The 15,565-nt window shown below is 46.0% G+C and overlaps 1 protein-coding gene across 23 annotated transcripts in view; it reads left to right on the top strand.

The window, feature by feature from the left end:
* Positions 1-15,565, top strand: part of mbnl1 (muscleblind-like splicing regulator 1) — a 350,001-nt gene that overhangs the window by 326,758 nt on the left and 7,678 nt on the right. For 18 of the 23 annotated variants that reach the window (XM_041183051.1, XM_041183048.1, XM_041183057.1 and 15 more), the window contains 3 exons: positions 464-558; positions 6,082-6,135; positions 11,030-11,105. In XM_041183051.1, coding sequence (XP_041038985.1) covers positions 464-558; positions 6,082-6,135; positions 11,030-11,086 — 206 coding nt within the window. In that variant the 3' untranslated portion in view covers positions 11,087-11,105. The remainder of the gene's footprint in view (positions 1-463; positions 559-6,081; positions 6,136-11,029; positions 11,106-15,565) is intronic. The other 5 variants (XM_041183053.1, XM_041183049.1, XM_041183056.1 and 2 more) reach the window with 2 other exon arrangements.

Here is a 15,565-nt window from a genome sequence, read left to right as displayed (position 1 = left end):
CATTGATTTATATAATTGTTGTTGTTCTTAATAAGCAATTTTTCCCTTTTCTCCCTTTTCTTTTTTATGATCATTTTGTTTGCTACTTGTTTCCACTTGTTTCGTTCGTCCCTCCTCCTCACCACTGTCCCACCCCTTTCTATTACCTAACTGGCAACTGGCCCCAACACCCCTCCTTCTTTCCTCTTCCTTTCCTTGCCCCACCTCTTTATCTTGCCCCTGCCTTCTTTGCTCTCTCCCGCTCTGGGCACATGCGTCACTCGCTGGTGGATAACGTCACGCGGGCTTCTTGTCGCACTAACTCTCCGATGTGTGTTGCCTTGCTTTCTTCCAACAAAATCCCCACACCACCTTCTCCTCAAACACCCCCACCCCCCCCACCCTCATCCCCCACCCCCACCCCAATTCTGCTGTGTACTTCCGCTCCATCGCTCTCTGTGATTTCCCTCCAAAAAAAAATAAGTACCCATGATGCACGGTGCTAATCCTGCAGCCGTATCCGCGGCAACGACATCTGCCACAAGTGTTCCCTTTGCAGCTACAGCCACCGCCAACCAGGTTTGCTCGTTTATACCTTCGGTTGTTTTCGTTTCTATAGGAAATGCTGCAAATAGCACCTCTTAAAAGTTAGCACTTGAGAAAAGGGTCTCGCTTTTTTTTCTCCTTCCGGTCCTGTTTTGTGTCCGACTGCGATGGGAAGTACAAGATTAAAACGTCCAGCCTGTTTTCCAGATGGAAAGAAAAAAAAAACAGTTGAATGGGGAGTCTTTCCTTAGCTTCCTGGTGTAGCTTCAGCCAATTAATGTTGTTGCCGTGCAGCAGACGTCCCAAGGGCTTTACTCTCAACTGGGGTAACTTTAACCTTTGAGTAATAATTGAGACGGACGATGTTGGGTCACCTGACAGTTTCGCACCCCCACCCAAAAGCCGCCAAAGGTTTAAAATGACCCCTGATATGTCAAATGATAGGCACATAACTGCTGCACAAGTGAGAGTGTCAGACAGCATTAGAGAAGGGAGTAGCACCATATTAGGTAGGAACAGACTAAGAAGGAGTATGAAGGCTAGAAAGACAGGTTTGCAATGCATGTTGGTAAACACGCAAAGTGTAATGAATAAGGCTGGTGAGCTACGAGCACAAGTAGCCACGTGGGAATACGATGCAGTGACAATAACAGAAACTTGGCTCAAAAATGCTGAAGACTGGGTGCTTTATATTCAAGGATATAAAATGATCAGAAAAGATAGGGAAGGGAAAAGGGAGGTAGGATGGTATTACTGAATAGGGAAGGCATTGTTGTGTTGGACAGTGATAATAGCCTGAAGAGGGCAATGGCAGAATCCATTTGGTTAGATGTGCATCAGCTACAGCGTGGGGGGAATCTTAATTACCCAAATATCGATTGGGATAATGTTGGAGTAAAGGGGAAAGGAGAAGAAGTAACTTCCGAAATGTGTTCAGGTGAACTTCCTTGACAAGCATGTTCTCGGCCCAACTAGAAAGGAGGCATTGCCGAATCTGGGGCAGAATCTTTCCCTGGTTGGGCGGGTCCACACCCAATAGGAACAGGAGGAAAATAGCGGGTGATGACCTTCGGCGATGTCATCAGATGTCATCATGCACTCACGCGATATCTCAGTCGGCGGGTGCACGCAGCCAGTGTCAGCAGCGTTCCCGCCGACAACTAAGAGGGCTGCTAAGTCCATTAATTAATTCATTAAATCTGTTTGCCTTTTTTTTTCTCCCCCTTATGGCCAAGCCACCTTTGTATTTTTTTGCAAAACCTCATCCACGGGCGGGATGAGACTATCGAGCAGCGATCCCAAAAACAAAACTTTTAAAACTCATTTTTAGCATGGCCCTGCTCATGTGACAGAGCCACATAAAGGGGACACGTTTTCCTTATCTTTCAATTGTTTATTTTTAATGCAGCCCTGTGCCTTCGGGGGAGCTTTCACTGAGCGCACCCGCCGCGCGTGCGCTGACTTCCGTACTCACCTGCGTCACCACCACCACCCACCCCCCCCCCACCCACCACCGCCACCACCGCCACCACCCGGGCAGTGCTGAGCATTTAGTGCACGGTTCACTCTGGCTGGCCTTTAATTGGAATTGTGGTCGGGGCCCGATCGCGGGCGGCGGTCAGTTTCGTGGTCACTCCCAGACCCGCCCGCCCAACGACGTAAAAACCCTGCCCCTGGTACTGGAGAACGAGGTGGGCCAAATGGACCAAGTGTTAGCTGGACAGCGCTTGGGTAAGAGTGACCACCGTGCCATAAAGTTTAGACTATTAATGCAGAAAAGCAAGGAACAAACTAAAGTACAACGGTTAAACTGGAAGGATCTAAATTCAATGGGATGATAAGGGATCTTGTCAGAATAAAATGGGCGAAAGGAACCAAAGCCAGAGCTCCATGGTTGACGAGGGAGATGGAGAATATGATGAAACAAAGAGAGAGGGTGTGTGGTGCATGTCAGGTGAGTTCCTCAAGTGAGAACTAGATCAAATATATTAGGTTGAGAGGAGAAGTGAAGAGGAATATATGACTGGCAAGGGGGGAATATGAGATTAGAATGGCAGTCAACATAAAATGTAACCCAAAAATCTTCTACCGGCGTATAGATTGTAAGAGGGTAGTAAGAGATGGAGTGGGTCCTATTAGGAACAAGAGAGGGTGATACACGCTTAGAGATGCAGGGCACTTTGTACATGAGCACTTTGAACTAGTATTTAGTAAGAAAGAGGAAGCTGACAAAATATTGGCAGAGGTGGAGATGGTAGAGGTTCAGTTATGTGGTGAAAATTGAGAGGCAGAAGATGTTGGAAGGGCTGGCTATGCTTGGAGCAGATAGGTTAGGGGGGAGATAGTGGAAGGGATTGCCATAATTTTTCAATCTTCCCGGCCATGTGGGTGGTGCCAAAGTGGCATTAGATGTGATACCCTTATTCAAGAAGGGGTGTAAGAACAGTCCTAGCATCTACAGGCCAGTTCTGGTCACCACGCTTTGGGAAGGATGTGAGGATCCTTGAAAGAGTGCAGAGGAGATTTATTAGAATGGTTCCAGGGATGGGAGATTTTAACTACAAAGTTAAGTTAAATCATCTGGGGTTGTTTTCCTTGGAGCAAAGGAGATTGAGAGGAGATTTGATAGAGGCTTACAAGACTATAACAGGTTTAGATAAGGTAGATAAGGAAAAACTCTTCCCATTAGCTGTTGATGCAAGAACTGGGGGACACAGATATATGATTTTGGACAAGGGGGATGTGAAGAAGACATTTTTTATGCAGCAAGTGACAATCACCCTGGATCTCGCTGCCCACGAGGGTGGTGGAAGCGGAAACAATCAATGGTTCTGATGGGAAATTGGATGGGCACTCGGAGGAAATAAACTTGCAGAGCTACAGGGATAAAGCGGGAGAATGGGGCTGACTAGGTTTCTCTATAGATGGTTGGCATGGACTCACTGGGCTAAAATGCCTTCTTCTATGCCATAAATGACTCTATGGTTCTAAAGATGGATCAGTGTTTAAGCAAACCTGCCCCATTTAAGCCCAAAAACGTTACCCGTATGGGATACCTGGAGCTTAATTGTTGTTGGTTGAGGTAAATTTCAGGCTTCAGATCAGCAGAGACCAGCACGATGTTATTATCATCCTTTCTCTTTCTTCTGTGCTTTGGCATTTGATTGTGTGGCAATAAATTTGCAAATATAATTTTCCTTTCCTTCTGTCCCTTGTATTATCATTGTTTTATTTTATTAATCCTCTCCATGGTAATCTGCCTAAAGGAAATTAAATTCAAGGGAGTTTTGATTTCCAGGGTTATTTTTTTTTCATCAGGTCCAAGGGAAGGGATAGAACATCTTTGTGGGGAGGTCAGCCTTAGACCCAGGACATTAAGCTGATGGGGCTTGTTGAAATAGGGCCAGGACATTTCCTGCCTGAAGCCTGTCAGCTGTGATGCCGGGGGCAGAGAGATGGCAACAAAAATTGGGCTGGGAGCCCGAGAATGCTGGGACGGGTTACCTTTATTAGCGCTGGCAGGCAATCGCTGACAGAGGCAAGACCAAGGAGACAAAGCAAGACCAACAATCCCTTGCAGCACTCAGGGGTGGGTGGGGGGGATGGGTGGTGGTTGGGGCAGTGGTGAGTGGTGCGGTTGGGAAACAGCACTTACTTTCCTGACCGACAGGGATTTCACAAGAAAGTTAGCCTTTTAAACCTATGCTAAGTTATGTCTAATGCAGCAATTAATCTCTAAGTGTCCTATAGAGATGGCAATTAGACTTTGTGGCCTTAAAGAGGGGGATTAGTTTAAACGTTGATCCATATTAGCAGCAGAGTAGTGCATTGTGACTTATGACTAGCAATTTTAACCTTTGGCAGCAGTTTGAAGAGTGTAATATTGGATCGCCTGCCCCTGTTGGCCAGCGTTTAAACTCACCTCCACCCGTTGGCTGTTGAGTAGGTCCTGTGCAATCCCCCCGCCACCCCACACCAAGTGTTAAAACGCCATCGCCATTCAGTAAGTGTAGGTGGTCATTTGTGGGGTTGGGGGGCTGAAAGCAGTGGGAGCACAGCTCAAAACCCACCCACCGCAACCTTTTAAAACCCCCAACTACAATGTACCTGCTGGGCAGGGGGAACCTACCCTATTGAGCGTAGAGAAGATCAGGGGCAGATATTTGGCTGGGCGAGCAGGCATGCGCCCGATCCACTCGAACGTTGACGTCAGCTGAGCCTGTCCATGACAACGCGCAGTCGCGCAATAGTTTGGCTGTCGGGTGCACGCAGGAGATGGCAGAGCGCCCGCCGACAATTAGTAGGCCTGTTAAGTCCATTAAGTAATCCATTAGGTTACTTTTTGCACTGCTGTTTCTTTTTGGAAACCTCATCCACGGGCGGGATGAGATTTCCAAAAGCAAATAAAAATAAAATAAAAGTTTTAAAATTGAATTAATAACATGTCCCCCTGCTCATGTGACAGGAAGAGTCACCTGAGGGGGGGGGGGGATGTGTTCTTCTGCATTTTCTTCTTTTTCTTTTTTTTCAACAACCCTTCGTCTCCCTGGGGCATCTCTCTGTGCCTCGGGGAGATGATGAAGCACTCACCCCCAGGCCCTGCCGAGCCCACCTGCCAAGGGCAAAATTCTGCCCCCGGGCCTTGAGGCCCACATGGTCAACAGCCTGAGTCACGGTCACATGATAAATGGCGACATAATGGACCACCCAGCAGCTGACAAACGCTGAGTGAGAACGCTAAGGTAACGAATAAGTAAAGGAAAGTCGACGCAGGTGAATAGTCTCGAGTTATCGCAGCCGGGGCTTCCCTTTCCTACATTAAAAACCCAAAACCCCAACCCCTTTCTCCACGCATTTGATTTTAAATGTGCGGAAAACCACGGGCCAGGGTTTCTCATTGGTTGGGTGGGCTCGGCCCCCGCAATCAGCTCTGCGCCACCATTTTACGCTGGGTGGGCCAATTACGGCCTGCCCAGCGTAACACGTGAGCATTAACGCTGAGCGCTACCTGTGCAAGCAGTGGGAGGAGGGAGAGTCGGATCCAACACTCTTTGAACGTGCGCTTCAACCCCCCCCTGCTGGTGGATGAGGTTTCCTAAAAAAAACGTAAAGGCCGCTTGGCCTTCTCACCTGCCAGACAACCGTAAAGCTGGACGGGATGTGTTCATTTGATTTTAACTAGTTTGTTAATGGCCTTAATAGGCCTTTCAATTATCGGCGGGCGCGCAGCAGATTCTGGCGCATGCCCACCAATTGAAATATCGCGAGACAGCGCAATGACAGCGGGACGCACACCCGACATCATCGCGCGTCGTTTTACTTTCCAACGTGTCCGGCCAGTTGGAAAGTTCTGCCCGTGGAGTTTAGCCAGAAGAAGAATTGAGCCCCCTCCCAACCTTTCTTCCCACCACCTCCAGCCTGACCTGCGCACGTCCTTGTGTCTCTTATGCTTTTAATTTTCTCTTCTTATGTTCACAAGAGATGACAGCGAAGTCTATAATTACTGTTATGCAATATATAAACTTAACAACTTAACACGACTCCCATTTATTGCAGTTCCAATGTTATCTGAAGGATGCTTATCATTTCCTGCAGCCTCCTTGCTCCGCGGTAGGTTGTCCTGTGCCTCTCTCAGATGATGGTGCCACCTGTGCCCCCTAGTAACATTTCCGGCATGAAGCACTTTGCTTTCACCTGAAGGCAAAGTCTATAGACACCACTCCCTGTTCTGCCTTTATATAGGATTGCATAGGATATTTGGCCCAGAAACAGTCCATTCAGCCTGACAAGTCCATGCCGGTGCTTATGCTCCACTCGTGCCTCCTCCCAACTTTCCACATCTAAATCCACCATCGTAACCCTCTATTTCCTTCTCCCTTATTTGCTTATCTAGCTTCCCCTTAAATGCATCTTTGCTTCAACTATTCCCCGTGGCAGCGAGCACATTCTCACCACTCTAGGGGTAAAGAAGTTTCTTCTGAATTCCCTATTGGAATTCTTGGTGACCATTTTATATTGACGGCCTCTAGTTACATTCTTCCTCATTTCCCTGCATCCCCTGTCCTCACTATGCATTGACGAAGAAAATTGGCTATCATATTTCCCACCCTCCACCCCAGGCTATACACATTGTTATTGAGAGGTACATTGAATGTCAGAACCATCTGTGGAATAGACAGACCTGTAGCGGAAGTGGTCAAGGTCAGGTGGGATGGGTAGAGTACTAGAGTCATGCTTAATGGGGATAAAAATAAATGTTTCATTTCATGGACCATGGGCTGAACATTTTAATTAAAGTAATAACTTTTGCATTTCCTTGAGTATCTCGGTGTATAAGTATTTTGTTTTTTTTTCCATCTTTTTCTTTGCTAGCATCTCTAAAATAACATCCCTTAGCTGACACATTTGAGAAACAAGTTGCGTTCCTGCCTCGCCTGTTATAAAGTCACCAATTCCCAAGCAATGTGCGTCCCAAAAGATTTAGCGGCAGCACTTTTGCGACCTTAGTGCATAGTGTTGAGATCGATATTTGTAACCCACGGTTATCCAGCTTAGCAAGATCTCTGTGCGCCATTGTGGAGTGGCACTGGATTGACCTGGGTGTGCAGCAACCCTCACTCCATCCTCACTCTCCCCAGTTGCACGACTGGAAGAATTCAGGAAAAGCTTAAGCTTCGACAGAGCTCCCTCTCTCTCCCTCTCGCTCTCCCTCTGTCTAGCTGACAGTCTCAGGATTGGCATGGGTTGATGCTCCCCTTCACCAATTCACTGTCTGATAACGCAAATGACTATTCACCCCAAACCTTTGCCAAATGCACCAACTCATGCCGATGTTTGCTTCCTCCACAGCTAACTGGCTTGTCACACTTTACCTGAGTTAGCTCTAGTCCATGAATGTCTGCTGCCTATTTGAGTGAGGGTGACAAGCCAAGTCCCAATCCTGTCCTGACCCCACATCCACTTTGCACATATTATCTGGCATGAGTAACTGGATAGCAATCAAGACAACCTTCTCCTTTCCTTAGTCCAGGGTGTTGGGATCAATGATGCCGCAGGTGCATCTGTCCATGGCAATATCAGTAGGAGCGACCATTGCACGGCCCTTGTGGAGACAAAGTCCTGTCTGGGTACCCTCTATTGTAAAAACAGAATTACCTGGAAAAACTCAGCAGGTCTGGCAGCATCGGCGGAGAAGAAAAGAGTTGACGTTTCGAGTCCTCATGACCCTTCGACAGAAGGGTCGAAGGGTCATGAGGACTCGAAACGTCAACTCTTTTCTTCTCCGCCGATGCTGCCAGACCTGCTGAGTTTTTCCAGGTAATTCTGTTTTTGTTTTGGATTTCCAGCATCCGCAGTTTTTTTGTTTTTACCCTCTATTGTGTTGTGTGGCACTACCGCTGTGCTAATTGGGATAGATTTAGAACTGATCCAGCAACTTAAGACTGGACATCCATCACAGATCACATTGCAGAAGAGGCCCTTCGGCCCATCGAGTCTGCACCAACACGTGAGAAACACCTGACCTACCTACCTAATCCCATTTACCAGCACTAGGCCCATAGCCTTGAATGTTATGACCTGCCAAGTGCTCATCCAAGTATTTTTTAAAGGATGTGAGGCAACCCGCCTCCACCACCCTCCCAGGCAGTGCATTCCAGACCGTCACCACCCTCTGGGTAAAACAGTTTTTCCTCACATCCCCCCTAAACCTCCTGCCCCTCACCTTGAACTTATGTCCCCTTGTGACTGGCCCTTCAACTAAGGGGAACAGCTGCTCCTCATCCACCCTGTCCATGCCCCTCATAATCTTGTACACCTCATCAGGTCACCCCTCAGTCTTCTCTGCTCCAATGAAAACAACCCAAGTCTATCCATGAGGTGCTGTGGGCCATCTGTAGTAGCAGAATTGTACTCAACCGCAATCTGTAAGCTCATGGCCTGGTGTATCCCCCACTCTACCATTACCATCAAACCAGGGGATCAACCCTGGTTCAATGAAAGTGCAGGAGGGCATGTCAGGAGCAACACAAGGCATACCTAAAAATGGGGTGTCAACCCAGTGAAGTTACAACACAGGACTACTTGCATGCCAAATAGCATAAGCAACAAGTGATAGACAGAGCTAAGCGATTCCATAACCAATGGATCAGATCTAAGCTCTGCAGTCCTGCCACATCCAGTCATGAATGGTGGTGGACAATTAAACAACTCAATTGAGGAGAAGGCTCCACAAATATCCCCATCCTCAATGATGGAGGAGACAAGACATGAGTGTAGAAGATAAGGCTGAAGCATTTTCAACAATCTTCAGCCAGAAGTGTCAAGTGGATGATCCATCTCGGCCTCCTGCAGAGGTCCCCAGTATCAATGATGCCAGTCTTCAGCCAATTCGATTCACTCCATGGGATATCAAGCAGTGGCTGAAAGCACTGGATACTGCAAAGGCTATGGGCCCTAACAATATTCCGACAATAGTGCTGAAGACTTGTGCTCCAGAACTTGCCGCACCCCTAGCCAAGCTGTTCCAGTACAGCTACAACACTGGCATCTAATCGGTTATGTGGAAAATTGCCCAGGTATGTCCTGCATACAAAAAGCAGGACAAATCCAACCCGGCCAATTACTGCCCCATCAGCCTACTCTCCATCAACAGTAAAGTGATGGAAGGGGTTAGCAACAGTAATATCAAGTAGCACTTACTTAGCAATAACCTGCTCACTGATGCCCAGTTTGGGTTCCGCCAGAGCTTCTCAGCTTCTGACCCCATTACAGCCTTGGTTCAAACATGGAAAAAAGATCTGAACTCCAGAGGTGAGTTGAGAGTGACTGCCCTTGACATCAAGGCCGCACTTGACCAAGTGTGGCATCAAGCCAAAGTGGTACCTAGCCAAACTGGAGTCAATGGAAATCAGGGGGAAAACTCTCCGCTGGTTGGATTCATACCTAGCACAAAGGAAGGTGGTTGTAGTTGTTGGACGTCAATCACCTCAATTTCAGGGCGTCACTGCAGGAGTTCCTCAGGGTACTCTCCTAGGCCCAACCTTCTTTAGCTGCTTCGTCAATGACCTTCCTTCCATCATAAGGTCAGAAGTAGGGATGTTCGCTGATGATTGCACTATGTTTAGCACCATTCACAACTCCTCAGATACTGAGGCAGTCCATCTCTAAATGCAGCAAGACCTGGGCACTATCCAATCTTGGGCTGACAAGTAGCAAGTAACATTCATGCCACAGAAGTGCAAGGCACCATCTCCAACAAGAGTGAATCTAACCATTGCCCCCTGATATTCGATGGCATTACCATCGCTGAATCCCCCACTATCAACATCCTGGGGGTTACCATTGACAAGAAACTGAACTGGACTAACCATAGAGGTAGAGTGGCTACAAAAGCAGAAGAGAGGCTAGGAATCCTGTGGCACGTAACTCACCTCCTGTCTCCCCAAAGCCTGTCCATCATCTACAAGGCACAAGTCAGGAGTGTGATGGAATACTCCCCACTTGCCTGGATGAGTGCAGCTCCCACAGCTGTCAAGAAGCTTGACACCATCCAGGACAAAGCAGCCCGCTTGATTGGCACCCCATCCACAAACATTCACCCCCTCCACCACCGACACACAGTAGCAGTAGTGTGTACCATCTACAAGATGCACTGCAAAAACTCACCAAGGCTCCTCAGGCAGCACCTTCCAAACCCATGAACATTATCACCTCGAAAGACAAGGGCAGCAGATAGATGGGAACACCATCACCTGGAAGTTCCCCTCCAAGTCACTCACCATCCTGACTTAGAATTATATTGCTGTTTCTTCACTGTCACTGGGTCAAAATCCTGAAACTCCCTCCTGAACAGCACTGTAGATGTACCTACACCACATGGACTGCAGCGGTTCAAGAAGGCAGCTCACCACCACCTTCTCAAGGGCAACTAGGGATGGGTAATAAATGCTGGCCCAGCCAGCGAAGTCCATAGCCCATAAATGCTGTGCATACTGATATTAGCTATCTCAGTGCAGATCAAACAAGTAAATCTCAAACCTATTTGGTCTGTATAGCTTAATTCCACAAGTGGCAAGGAACATTAGTAGAATTACTTTAAGAATATGTTTGTAAAATGACTTCTAAAACTCCAGATGAAGAAAACATAAAACTATCAGTTCTATTCAATGAAATACATATTGTATCATGGTCAGTCAAATAAGAAGTTTATTACTGTTTCTTTTACAAAATACTAATTGTAGAACATTGTTGACTTTGTGATGCAGTTCATAAATCTGTGAATAATGATGAAAAAAAATGTGAGCTGTTAGCATCTATTTAAAGTTGTGCAGTCATAAATCTGGTGATGTAGATTTGACCTATTTCCAATCTAAACTCAAAGTGTAACAATTGAATCTGTGTTAGCCTTGCACTTATTTGTCATTGCACAGTATTTAAACAGGTTTATTGAACATGCTTCATGAGCCCTTCATGTTAACTGGAGTTACCATTTCTTTTTGCACAGATGCCCATAATATCTGTAGATCATCTGACTAGCCATAAGTACGTTACTCCGATGTAGAATATCTCCGGGTCGAACAGTGAGTATCCTTTTGTTTTAGTTTCCTTTCAGCAAAGCATTGAAGCATTATTAAAACTCAATTCTTATGGTGAAATATCTCCGGCACTCTTTGGAAAATTAATACACTGTAACCTCTCCAGTCCAGAATACTCGTGATCAAGTCATTTTTGGATTTCAGAATTTTCTGGATTATAGAATGAAGTTAGAATGCCTAACCACAATTGTGTGAATTGGAAAGCACCATGGATATAAATATTTACCTGAAGCATAAAATTGTGTTAAGACATTATAAAGCAGTAATAAAAATTGTTTGACCTATCCCAGAACTGTATCTTCCATGTTTCCACTCCCAAAGTACTGTACCAAAATAATCTAAAATGATGCCATGAGTTGCAAAGGCTCTGACAGTATTCTGGCAACATTGCTGACATCTTGTGCTCCAGGACTTGCTACGCCCCTAGCCAAGCTGTTCCAGTATGTTCACTGATGATTGCACAATGTTCAGCATCATTGTTGACCCTTCAGATACTGAAGCAGTGCATGTCCAAATGCAGCGAGACCTGGACAATATCCAGGTTTGGGCTGACAATTGGCAAGTAACATATGCACTACACAAGTGCAAGGCAAAGACCATCTCCAACAAGAGAGAATCTAACATCGCCCCTTGATGTTCAATGGCATTACTATCACTGAATCTCCCACTATCAACATTCTGGGGGTTACCATTGACCAGAACCTGAACTGGACTAGCCATATAAATAATGTGGCTACAAGAGCAAGTCAGAGGCTAGGAGACCTGCGGTGAGTAACTCACTTCTTCACTCTCCAAAGCCCGTTGATCATCTACAAGGCACAAATCAGAAGTGTGATGGAATACACCCTGAATACATACTTGCCTGAATGAGTGCTGCTACCACAACACTCAAGAAGTTTGGTACCATCCAAGACAAATCAGCCCACTTGATTGCCACCCCATCCACAAACATTCACTCCCTCCACCACAGACAAATAGTGGCAGCAGTGTGTACCATCTACAAGATGCACTGCAGGAACTCACCTGGGATCCTTAGACAGCACCTTCCAAACCCTTGGCCGCTACCATCTAGAAGGACAAGGACAACAGATGTATGGGAACACCACCACCTGGAAGTTCCCCTCCAAGTCACTCACCATCCTGACTTATATCAAATATATCACAGTTCCATCACTGTTGCTGGGTCAAAATCCTGGAACTCCCTTCCTAACAGCACTGTGGGTGTACCTACACCACATGGACTGCAGAGGTTCAAGAAGGCAGCTCACCACCACCTTGTCAAGGGCAACTGGGGATGGGCGATAAATGCCGGCCCAGCCAGCGAAGCCCACGTCCCTTCAGTGAATTTTTAAAAATCTAAAACGATGCCTTGAGTTTCTTGGGCCTCTTCATGAAGTTTCCAGGTAATTGGTGTTTCTGAACAATGGATTTCTGGCCTTGAGATGTTACAGTATAATATTCACAATTGGAAGCTATCCAGCAATCAGTACAAGAGCAGCATTAAAGAAGCATGTAGAGAAGGATTGAGTGCCCAGTGATGAGGTATTAGATTTTGACTCACAGTGACCCTGGTTTATGACTTTCCTTCAGAGACCCCGTGGCACTATTTTGAAGATGAGTAAGGCAGTTGCCTCCAGTAGCTCCAGTCAAATCTTGCCTTTCAACAAACACCAGCAAAGCAGTTGAACTCATTGCTATTTTTAGGACTTTGAGCGCTAATTGGCTGCTACATTTGGCTTCGAAGCAACAGTGACTGTTCTTTTCAAACAATTTGCTTCCCCCAAATGCTTTACAATGTCCTGAAAAGCTCTTTCTGTCATTACCACAAAGTGAGTAATCCCTCGAAGCATGAAGGATATTGTAGATGAGCTCCACTCTACCCAATTTAAAGTATATTAGACATCACATACAGGTACGCAGATTTCCCAGAGCAGAGAAAGGCTGTTCAGCCCAACTGGTCTATACCAGAATTCATGCTCCACACGAGCCTCCTTCTATTCCCTCCTCATCTCACCCAATCAGCATATCCTTCTGGCCCTTTCTCCCTCTTGTGTTTATTTAGCTTCCCCTTAAAAAATATGTTCTTACATTTATATAACGCCTTTCATGACCACTAGACTTCCCAAAGGGCTTTACAGCCAACGAAGAGTAGTCACTGTTGTAATGTAGGGAACAGGGCAGCCAATTTGTGCACAGCAAGCTCCCACGGACAGCAATGTGATAATGACCAGTTAATCCACTTTTGTGACATTGATTGACTGATAAAGATTGTAAAAGTGATAACTCCAGAGTTTTTCTTCGAAATAGTGCTGTGTGTTCCTTTAAGTCCAACGGAGAGGGCAGACTGGGCTGTAGTTCAGTGTCTCACTGGGAAGATGGCTTGGTACTGCACCTAAATTTCAACCTTGATTTTTGTGGAACTCCTGGCATTGAAGTTAAACTCACTATCCTGTGAATCAAAGGCGAGAGTGTTGCCCTGCGCACTGAACCAGAGCTGACAGGTCATGTCCGGACGGGATCGGGTTTGGTTTTGCTGTGCCTTTGCAATCAGATAGCCTGTCAGCACGAATCATCCAGACATGCACAAGAAGGGTGGCCTTGAGTCTGGTATCCCATCTAGTGAGCCCCTCCCCAGAATCCATTCAGCAGAGGTAAAGGGAGAGAATTGGAAGGAGCAAAGAAAATAGCTAAAGAACATTGTTCTGCACAGTTTGCCATTGGTGACTGGATGGCTACAATCCATTGTTACAATTGTTAAATTCCCCTCAATCCTTGCACTTGCCTCATACTCCCCACTGGCTCATTTTATCCCAGAGCCATGAGATCCATGTGTAATCTAACTAGCACTAAAAGATTTAAATTATTAGGGGAAGTTGCATAGACCAGAATTCTATTCCCTCAAGCATAGAAGATTAAGGGGTGATCTAATAGAGGTGTTTCAGATGATTAAAAGAATATATCTAGCCTAACTATTTCCTTTGATTAGGTGACCAAAAGGGAATATCCTTAAAATTCAAGCTAGTCATTCAGGAGTAATGTCAGGAAGCACGTCTTCATACAATAGATAGTGGAAACCTGAAACTCAATCCCCAAAAAGCTGCTGAGGCAAGAAGTCAATTGAAAATTTCCTGATTATGAGCGATGGATTTGTGTCAGGAAAGGGCAGTGAGAACAACGCAACCAGGGCGAGCACATGGAGTTAAGACACAGATCAGCCATGATTCAACTGAGTGTCAGACCAAGCTCAAGGGATTGGATGTCCTCGTCCCATTCCTGGGTACAGTAAGATTTCTGTTACCCAGCGCTCTACCAACCGGGATTCTGTAGTAACCGGAATTCTGGGGTGGGGTCTGTAGGGTCTGTTTTATAATTGGAGGTGTCAAACTCACAGGTAATAATTCCTGTTGGCCTGTTCTCACCCCGGTCCCAGCCTCCCACTGGTCCGCAGCACCATCTCCCCTTGGCGCTGCTCACTCAATTCACACGCTCCTGCACCTCTTGTGAGACCTCAATACCCACATGATCACCCTGGAGCTTTCTCATTGGATGAAAACGTGGAACTCACCTCATACCTCAGTTAACCGGTATATATGATTAACTGGCATCTCCCCTTGCCAGATCACAGAGATTTCCACAGAAGTTAGCCCTGTGGGTCTCTATGGAAACACCCATGCCAGCTTATGCCGCTTAATATGATCCTCATCAATATGCATCATACTCATTCATTCACATCCTTTTCTTTCCCTGAGTCAAAGATCCCAAAACATTCCTATCTGTGACTATGATCAGTCACCTCAAAAGTGAATAATTGAACGTTGAATATATAAAGAACATGCCACAAATAATCGAAGTGGTGCAATCAGTTTCTAACCAGTTTTGTCTGAGATCAGAATATCAATCCTGTTTTTAAACTACACCATTGTTAGTCATCTATTGGAAGTTCTCAGTTAATGCTTATTTCATTCCACTTTACAATCATTGACTGACAACCTAATAGAGGCTTATAAAATTACCAGAGGCTTTGATAACTAGACATGGAGAAGATATTTTCATTCCTCAAAAGGAGGCCATTCAGCCCATCATGCCTGTGCTGGCTCTCCGTAGGAGTAGTTCTCCTGGTGCCTATCTCCCCATCTCCTCCACCTAGCTCTGCACATTCTTCCTTTTCAGATAATAATCCAATTCCCTCAATTGAACCTGCCTTGGCCACAATCTCAGGTAGTGCATTCCAGCTCCTAACCTAAAGGTTTTCCTCATGTCACCATTGTACCTTTTACCAATTTCCTTAAAGCTGTGCCCTCTTGTTCTCAATCCTTCCACTAATGGACTAATGGGAAGAGTTTCTCTCTATCTACTCTGTCCAGCCCCCTCATGATTTTGAATAGCTCCATCAAATCTCCTCTTAACCTTCCCTTCTCCAAGGAAAACAGTCCCAACTTCATCAA

Source organism: Carcharodon carcharias, chromosome 2, assembly GCF_017639515.1.
Source record: "Carcharodon carcharias isolate sCarCar2 chromosome 2, sCarCar2.pri, whole genome shotgun sequence".
Lineage (NCBI taxonomy): Eukaryota > Metazoa > Chordata > Chondrichthyes > Lamniformes > Lamnidae > Carcharodon > Carcharodon carcharias.
This window is presented reverse-complemented; position numbering and strand designations above follow the sequence as displayed.